Source organism: Haliaeetus albicilla, chromosome 26 (assembly GCF_947461875.1).
Source record: "Haliaeetus albicilla chromosome 26, bHalAlb1.1, whole genome shotgun sequence".
Taxonomy (NCBI): domain Eukaryota; kingdom Metazoa; phylum Chordata; class Aves; order Accipitriformes; family Accipitridae; genus Haliaeetus; species Haliaeetus albicilla.
The window spans coordinates 6,621,578-6,630,011 of NC_091508.1; the positions used below are offsets into that span (position 1 = coordinate 6,621,578).

Sequence of the window (8,434 nt, forward strand, 5' to 3'; positions counted from 1 at the left end):
GGGTGCTGGGGGGGGGGGCAAGGACGAGCGAAGAGATGGGGTGCAGGGGGAGGGGAAATAAGGGGTGCCGGGGTGGGGAAGGGCAGCAATGAGGCGCGGGGGAGGGCAGTGACGGGGGGGGGGGCCGGGCCGGGCCGCGGTCCCACCGTCGGCCCCCCCTCCCCGCTCCCCGGCGCAGCCCCGCCCGGCCGTGCCCGTGCCCGCGGGGCCCGGCGGCGCCGCTCCGCCCGGCGGGGGCGGGCGGGGGCCGGGACCGGTGGCTGCGGCGGGAGGTGCCGCGGCGGGGCGGGGGGGGAACCGGGCAGCGACCGAGCGCCGCCGGGCTGCGGCGTCACTGCGGGCCTGCGCCGGCCCCGCACCGGGGCTTCACCGGCACCGGGCTTCCACCGAGCACCGGGGCTTCACCGGGACCGGGCTTCCGCCGAGCACCGCGGCCCCGGGAGCGGCTCCGGGCTCCCACCGAGCACCGCGGCACCGGCCCCAGCCCCGCGGTACCGGGACCGCTCTGCCGCACCGGGCCCGTTGCCGCACCGCAGCCGCCGCCGCTCCCCCCCCCGCCCCAGCCCGGCCCCACCCGCGCCCGGGACAGCGCTGAGCGGGGGCACCGGGCCCGGGCCCGCGCCGCCACCCCCGGGCCGCCCCCGGGATGGGGCCCGGTGGCACCGGCAGCGGTTGGCCCCTGGCCGGGACCGTGCTGGTGGCCGTGGCCGCCTCGCTGGGTAAGAGACACGGGGGGCTCCTGGGGCACCGGGGGGGGGGGGGGGAGGAGGAGGGGGGGACCCGGTGCCACCCTGCGATGGGACCCGGTGCCACCGGCTGTGACCGTGACCTGCACCTCACCCACACGGTCCCTTTGCACGGGGGTTGCTCGCACCAACGTGGCCCACTGGGCACTGTGCCCCCCCCCCCCATACCACACCCCATTTGCCGCTTTTGGGGTGTCCCGGGAGCAGCGCGCATGGAGCCAGTGGCCGTTCGAGCCAGGTTGCCCGGTCTCAGGGGATTTGGGTGCTTCCCACGCACCCGGCCCCGTGCCTCAGTTTCCCCACTTGACTCTGAGCTGGCGTGGTCCCACTGGGTGGTGAGTGAACCCTGTATGAGACCCCTGAGAAGCCACTTGGAGCTGGTGGGGAGTGAGCTGGAAGCCCCAAGGGAAGCCGCCCAAGCCTGGTGCCTCCAGCGGCCCCCCCAGGCCTTGTCCCGGGGCTATTTCTGGAGCGCAGGTGGTTCCGGCCAGAAATAGAGCTGGGAGGCGTTGCTGGAGCAGCCGGGCAGGGAGGGGGCCTGGGGGGGCTGGGAGCTGGGTGTGAAGGAGTGAGGTTCTCAGGGATGTGGAGCAGGATGGGGTGGGGTTGGGGGGGGGACATGGGGCAGGATGGAGTGGGGTCAGGGGGGGACATGGGACATGGGGCAGGATGGACCAGGATCCAGGGGAGTGTGGGGCAGGATGGACCAGAATTTGGGGGCAGATGGGGCAGGATGGAGCAGGGTATGGGGGGGACATAGGGGCAGGATGCAGTGGGGTATGGGGTTCCATGGGGCAGGGTATGAGGGGCACAGGGGCAGGATGGAGTGGGGTATGGGGATCCATGGGGCAGGATGCAGTGGGGTGTGGGGGACATGAGGCAGGATGGAGTGGGGTACAGGGGACAGGGAGACAGCATAGAGCAGGGGATGGGGGACAGGGTGGACCAGGGTACAGGGGGCGACATGGGGCCAGGATGCAGTGGGCTACGGGGGGACACAACAGGGCACAGAGCAGGGTACAGTGGGGTGTGGACTGTTCCCCTGAGACAGCATTTGGGGGATGGAGGATGTGGGCTGATGCCAGCACCATTGGGGGTGGCGGTGGCCGGGCTGGCGGTTCCCCGAGGCCCCGGTGACGGACAGTTGTCCCCAGTGGCGGGCGGCGAGGACTGCCTGTGGTACGTGGACAGGAACGGCTCCTGGCACCCCGGCTTCGACTGCGACTTCTTCACCTTCTGCTGCGGCACGTGCCACCAGCGGTACTGCTGCCGTGACCCCATGCGCCTGCTCACTGAGCGCCAGCAGCGTCACTGCCTCGCCTTCAGGTGCCGGGTGCTGGGGATGGGTGCTGAGCTGCAGCGATGAGTGCCGGGTGCTTGCCTTGGGCTACTGGGCCCTGGGGACTGGATGCTGGGTGCTGAGCGTTGGGTACTGGATACAGGGTGCTGGATGCTGGGTGCTGTGTACTGGTCCTGGGCACTGGACAGTGGTACTGGGTGCTGGGCCCTGGTATTGGGTGTTGGGGCTGGGTGCTAGGCCCTCGTACTGGGTGCTGGGCACTGCTACTGGGTGTTGGTACTGAGTGCTGGGCAGTGGGTGCTGGGCACTGCTACTGGGTGTTGGTGCTGGGCCTGGGCACTGGTACTGGGTGCCGGGCAGTGGGTGCTGGGCAGTGGTACTGGATGCTGGGCAGTGGTACCGGTCATTGGTACTGGATGCTGGGCACTGGTACTGGGCAGTGGCGCTGGGTGCTGGGCACTGGGTGCTTGTCTGGACATCCCTGTCCCTCTGGTCCCCAGGTGGGTGCTCCAAGGGTGCCCCTTGGTGCTGCGGGCACTGGTGTGACTGGGTGGGGGGGAGGTACCCTGCGGGGAGGGGGGACTTCCCCGGGTGCCCCCTCCCAGGCTGCACTCCCCCACGTCCCTGCGGTGTCCTGTAGCCCCAAGACCATCGCGGGCATCGCCTCGGCTGTGGTGCTCTTCATCGCCATCGTCACCACCATCGTCTGCTGCTTCATGTGCTCTTGCTGCTACTTGTACCAGCGCCGGCAGCACCTCCGCACCCCCTTGCAAGGTCGGGGGGGGATTTGGGGTGCAGGGTGGGGGCCTGGAGGGATGCAGGGGGGGATCGGTGTGCAGGGGGGGGCACTTGGGGGTGTGTGTGTGGAGATATGGGTGCTGGGGGCGGGCACTGGAGTGGGTGCTGCTGAGATCACCCTGGTGCCCACCGCCATCCCCTGCCCCCTCCTGAGGGCCATGGACACCTGTGGGCACAGCCGGGCTCTGTCCCCATCCCTGTCCCTGTACCAGGGTGCCATAGCCCCCACCCTGTCTCTCCTGCAGGCGCGGAGATCCCGCTGTCCAGCTACCCCCCCGCAGCCCCCCCAGCCCCCTTCCCCATGGACCCCAAAGCCGGCCCCGTGGCCCCCCAGCCTGGCTTCACCCCCATGGCCGTGTACCCGCCGTCTGGCCCTGCTGCCCAGTACCCGCTGTACCCCTCCGGCCCGCCCGTCTACAACCCCACAGGTGAGCACTGGGGGGACACACACGACACACCCCTATTCCCCTGGGGGGCACGGTGGCTTTGCAGGGGCTGACACCCTGTCTGCTCCCCCCACAGCACCTCCGCCCTATGTCGCAGTACAGCCCAGCTACCCCGGAGCCTGAGCACCCACAGGGACCCTGGCACCCTCCTCCCGCCGCTGGCCAGTGGGGCCAGGCTGGGGACCCTTGTCCCCCCACCCTGGGGCTGGGAGGGTGCCACGGCTGTGGCAGGATCAGGCCCTTCCCGGCCATCCCGCGGATGACCCCGTGCTGGCAGCACAGGGCGGCTCTTGTCCCACACACTGGGCCCTTTGTGGGTGCCTCCAGCCTGGCTCTGGGTGCCAACGGCCCTGTGCACCCATGGGGGGGATGCCCGGGGGTCCCCCGAGGGCCGTGCATCACCGCACCCCTGCACGCCCGTGTCTGGATTTGGCCCCTGCTCTTCCGTGCCGGGGTCAGCATTAAACCACGTCTTGTACCCCACAGCCTGGTGTTGTCTTGGTGGCTCTGTGCCAGGGGTGGGGGGGTGTTGGGGAGAGTGCAGAGCCCTGTGCCCCTCCCCAGGGAGCTGTAAGGGGGAGCTGTGGCTTTCGCCCCTTCCCCTTCCGCTGCCAGGGCTTCTCCATCCAAAAATTGGGTTGGGATGGATAATTCTCACCAAACCAGCCGCCAGCATGAGCCAGCACAGGCGTGCTGCTGCCCGCCCAGCCCCACTGCTCAAAACTGGGGTGTGAAACCACCCCCAGCAGCATTTTGGGTCAGAAAGCAGCAAATTCCACCCTGGGATGGGGGCTGTGGGCAGAAGGCCAATTCCTCCATCCACCCCCCACCCCAGTCCCGAATTGCTGGAGCCAGGACTCATCTCCCTTTGCAGCCAGTGGTGAGGCTGCACTGGGGGAGCGTGATTCACCCCGGCTATTTTGGACGGCTGCTCTCTGTGTGATTCACCCCCGCCCCTGCACCATTGCCGGGAAGGGGGGAGGTTCAGCCACCGGCTACATTTGGGACCGCTGAGTCCATTGCTCCTCGTGGGGGAAAAGCCACGCAGACCCCCCCCGCTGGAGGCAAACCACTGCCCCATGTCCCAAGGGGACTGCGGCTCCCAGCATGCCATCACCCCTCAAAATCCTGCAAAGAGCCCAGGAAGGGGAGAGCCAGGGGCAGCTCTGAGTTTTATTTAAGTGGGATGGAGGGAAAAAAAAAAAAAAAAAAAAAAAGAAGCAAGGCGGGCGTTGGGGGTAGGGGGGTGGAAAGTTGTCCCCAGGGCGGTCCCCGCCAGCCACGGGCGCACACAGCCAGCTGCGTGGGGGCTCAGGGTTTGGGGACCGCCTGCTCCCGGAGGTAGAGGTCACGGATTTCGGCCAGGCTCCGGCTGAGGCCGCCCAGTGCCTGGGCAATGACGCGCAGGACGGAGGTGGTCTCCCGGCGGCTCTCGGCGTATTCCCGTCGGAAAGCTCGCATCTCCTGCACCAGCCGTTCGTTAGACTGGACGATGCGTTTTTCGGCCGGGGTGAGCTGGGTACAGTCGGGTGCCCCGTCCGACAGCCCCGTCGTCCCAGGGGGGCCTGGTTCACCTGCGCCGCAGTTATTGAGATGCTCGGCCTCTTGCTCGAAGAGGATGCTCGGGAAATCGGAGCCCAATGGCTCCTGCTGCCCGCCCAGCTCGCCGAGGGAGAGTTCGGGGGGCGCGGGGCGTGGGGGGCTCCGGTTCCAGCCTTCGCACAGCTCGCCAGGTGGGCGGATACCGGTGCGGGGTAGCCGGCGGTCAGCACCGCGGCTGGGAATGCTGTTGGCAGCCGGGCTGTGGAAGGGCTCAGTCTTCACCTCCACCGGCTCCTCCTTCACCGGCTCCTCCTTGACACCTGCGGGATGGACGGAGAGCGCGGGGCAGCTGGCGGGACCCCCCGTCTTCCCAGCACCCCATGGACCGAATGACCCGACCCCCTTCTACCTGTGCTTCCTCTGTCCCTGTCTCCCTTGTCCCCATCCCTGTACTCCCATGTTCCCTCTCCCGCACCTGGTCATGGTCCCATCTATACATACATATGCCTATAGCCCCGTGTCCCTCATCCGTGGTCCAGCCCCATCCCATGTCCCTTGTCCCTCTCCTGGTCCCAGTACTCCCATATCCCTGTCCTAAATGTGGTCCCCCCATGTCCCTGCGTGGTCCTGGTACCCTCATGTCCCTATCCTGGTCCTCACATGTCCCTGTCCTGTTCCCAGCCCCCTCTTATCCCTGTCCTGGTCCTGGTCCCCCCCGTCCCCTTGTCCCTGTCCTAATCCCAGTCGCCCATATCCCTGGCCTGATCCCAGTATCCTCCTGTCCCGATCCCAGTGCCGCTGTCCTTTGTCCCTGCCCTGGTCCATGTCCCCCCATGTCCCTGCCCTGATTCTGGTCCCCTCATGCTGCTGTCTCAGCCCTGGTACCCCTGTCCCTCTCCTGGTCCCAGTACTCCCATATCCCTGTCCTAAATGTGGTCCCCCCATGTCCCTGTGTGGTCCTGGTACCCTCATGTCCCTATCCTGGTCCTCACATGTCCCTGTCCTGTTCCCAGCCCCCTCTTATCCCTGTCCTGGTCCTGGTCCCCCCCGTCCCCTTGTCCCTGTCCTAATCCCAGTCGTCCATATCCCTGGCCTGATCCCAGTATCCTCCTGTCCCGATCCCAGTGCCGCTGTCCTTTGTCCCTGCCCTGGTCCATGTCCCCCCATGTCCCTGCCCTGATTCTGGTCCCCTCATGCTGCTGTCTCAGCCCTGGTACCCCTGTCCCTGTCCTGGTCTCAGTCCCTTCCTGTTGCTGTCCTGGCACAGTTCACCCTATGTCCCTGACCTGGTCTCAGTGCTCCTGGCCCTATCCTGGTTCCAGTGCCTCATGTCACCAGCCAGATCCTGGTATCCTCCTGTCCTGGTCCCAGTGCCCTTGTTGCTGTCCCTGTCCTCCCATGTCCCTGTCCTGGTGTCCCCCCCCCCATCCCTGTCCCAGTCTTCCATGTCCCTGTCCTTCTCCCCTGTGTCTGTGTCCCCTCCATGTCCCTGCCCTCCTGTCCCTGTCCTGATCCTCCTCCCTGTCCCTGCCCCAGTCCCTCCATGCACCTGTCCTGGTCCCACTGCCCTGGTTCCAGTTTCCCCCATGTCCTGGTCCCAGGCCCCCATGTCCCTGTCCCAGTTCCCTCAAGTCTGTGTCTCCATCCCAGTACCCCCATGTCCGTTCCCTGTTCCTGTGTCCATGTCCCCGTCTTGGTCCCCCATGTCCCTGCCCCAGTTCCTGCATGCTCCTGTCCTGGTCCCAGTGCCCCCACATCCCTGTCCCCTCATGTTCCAGTTCCAGTTCTCCATGTCCATGCCCTGGGCCTCCATGTCTGTGTCCTGGGCCTCCACGTCCCGGTCCCAGTGCACCTGACATGGTCCTGGTCCCCCTGCATCCTGGTCCATGTCCCCCCACGTCCTGGTCCCCATCCCTCCACACTCCTGTCCTGGTCCTGGTCTCCTGTGTCCCTGGCCCAGTCCTCCATGTCCCTGTCCTGTTCCCCGGTGTCTGTGTCCTGGTCCCGTTCCCCCCCCCCCCCCCCGTCTTGGTCCTGGTCCCCTCTGCCCCTGGCCCAGTCCCTCCACGCACCTGTCCTAGTCCTAGTGCCCCCATGTCCCTACCCCCACATCCCTGACCCAGCCCTCCATGTCCCTGCCTTGGTCCTCTGTATCCATGTCCTGGTCCCCCATGTCATGGTCACAGTGTCCCTGTCCCAGTCCCTCTGCACACCTGTCCTGGTCTCAGTGTCTTGGTCCTGGTCTCCTCTGTCCTTATCCCAGTCCCTCCATGTCACTGTCCTGGTCCCCCACATCTGTGTCCTGGTCCCCAATGTCCTGGTCCCATTGCCCCTGTCACAGTCCCGGTCCCCACACCCCCTGGTCCCAGTGCCCTTGTGTCCCTGCTCCAGTCCCTCCATGTCCCTGTCCTGTTCCCCCACGCCTGCGTCCTGGTCCCCAATATCCTGGTCCTGGTCCCCTGTGTCCCTGCCCCTGTCACTCCATGTTCCCGTCCTGGTACCCCACGTCTGTGTCCCGGTTCCCCACATCCTGGTCCCTGTCTCCTGTGTCTGCGTCCTGGTCCCCCTCTGTCCTGCTCCTGGTTCCCCGTGTCCCCGTCCCTCCACGTCCCTGCCCCTGTCCCTCCATGTCCCCGTCCCGGTCCCCCCCGCCCCCGCCCCCCGCACCCACCGTGCGGCGCCACCACCTCGACGCCGAGGAGCGGCGGGTCGATGCCGGCGGTGCCCCGCGGTCCCCAACCGGGAGCGGGCCCGGGGCCGAGCTCCGGCGGGCCGGGGCCGGAACCGTTGCCGTTGCCGTTGCCGTTACCGACTCTGACGGCCGGGCGAGCGGCGGGTGCCTGCCTCTCCTGCCGGTGCCGGGTGATCTTATCGTTGGCCCGGCGGCGCAGCCCCCGCCAGCGGTTCTTCACCTCGCCGATGTCGCGCTGGTTGCGGCCGGCGGCGTTGATCTTGTTGGTGATGCGCCACCAGATCTTCTGCTTCTCGTAGGCGTTGACGGTGCTGGCGGCGGCGCCGAAGAGCAGCTGCTCGTACTTGAGCACCTCGCTCATCAGGATGTCGATCTCCTGTAACGTGAAGTTCGGCTTCCGTTTCAGCAACCCCCGCCGCGCCCCGCCGCCTCCCGCCGCCATGCTCCTCGCCGCCGCCGCCGCCGCCGCCGTCTCCTCCTCATGGCGCCGCCCCGCCGCCCATCGCCCCGCCGCCGCGCCTTTTGTCTTGCGCCGTCTCCCCGATACCGAGCACCCCGCCGAGCCGAGCCGAGCCGAGCCGAGCGGAGGAGCGGAGCGGAGCGGGGCCGGTAGCACCGCGCCCCCTGCCGGCCGCCGCCGCGCACCGCCGCTCCGGTGCGGCTCCCGTACCGCCCCCTGCCGGGAGCCACCCTCCCGGTGCATTATGGCGCCCCCTGCCGGGCCCCGACGGCCGCTGCCGGGCCCCGTCGTCGCCGCCCCGCCCCGCGCCCCCGGTTCGCACCGGTCCGCGGTTGACGGCGGTTGGGGGTGTCCCAATGGCGCCGGCGTTGGCCGGACCGGGGAGGGGGGCGTCCCGCGATTCCCGGTTGGGGGTCCCCGCTGGCTCCCGGCTGCCCGCACCGGGGGGGG

At 68.2% G+C, this 8,434-nt stretch overlaps 2 protein-coding genes across 3 annotated transcripts; one reads left to right on the forward strand and one right to left on the reverse strand.

Moving 5' to 3' along the window:
• The first annotated feature begins 211 nt into the window (after nt 1-211).
• SHISA4 (shisa family member 4) lies at nt 212-3,775 on the forward strand. 2 transcript variants are annotated; one of them, XM_069771993.1, is made up of 5 exons: nt 212-719; nt 1,901-2,072; nt 2,687-2,820; nt 3,090-3,272; nt 3,367-3,775. In XM_069771993.1, exons 1-5 carry the CDS (start codon nt 647-649, stop codon nt 3,411-3,413), a joined length of 609 nt encoding a protein of 202 aa, XP_069628094.1. In that variant the 5' UTR covers nt 212-646; the 3' UTR covers nt 3,414-3,775. The 2 variants fall into 2 exon arrangements, with proteins under 2 accessions (XP_069628094.1, XP_069628093.1); XM_069771992.1 differs by lacking the exon at nt 212-719 and having other exon boundaries at nt 1,749-2,072.
• Nucleotides 3,776-4,450: 675 nt separating this feature from the next.
• On the reverse strand, nt 4,451-8,156 carry LOC138682176 (myb-related transcription factor, partner of profilin-like). The gene is made up of 2 exons (XM_069771983.1): nt 7,504-8,156; nt 4,451-5,152 (listed from the first exon to the last, which is right to left on the reverse strand). The coding sequence occupies exons 1-2, from the start codon at nt 7,964-7,966 to the stop codon at nt 4,602-4,604; spliced, it is 1,014 nt and encodes a 337-aa protein (XP_069628084.1). The 5' UTR covers nt 7,967-8,156; the 3' UTR covers nt 4,451-4,601.
• Between the last annotated feature and the right edge of the window lie 278 nt (nt 8,157-8,434).

Bases quoted from the DNA above. Each gene is read 5' to 3' on its own strand.
- SHISA4 (XM_069771992.1), top strand. From the start codon at position 1,825: ATGCCAGCACCATTGGGGGTGGCGGTGGCCGGGCTGGCGGTTCCCCGA. The intron at 2,821-3,089 runs GTCGGGGGGGGA...TCTCTCCTGCAG, and splicing joins CCTCCGCACCCCCTTGCAAG to GCGCGGAGATCCCGCTGTCC. The intron at 3,273-3,366 runs GTGAGCACTGGG...CTCCCCCCACAG, and splicing joins GCCCGTCTACAACCCCACAG to CACCTCCGCCCTATGTCGCA.
- LOC138682176 (XM_069771983.1), bottom strand. From the start codon at position 7,966: ATGGCGGCGGGAGGCGGCGGGGCGCGGCGGGGGTTGCTGAAACGGAAG. The intron at 5,153-7,503 runs GTGGGTGCGGGG...TCCATCCCGCAG, and splicing joins CGAGGTGGTGGCGCCGCACG to GTGTCAAGGAGGAGCCGGTG.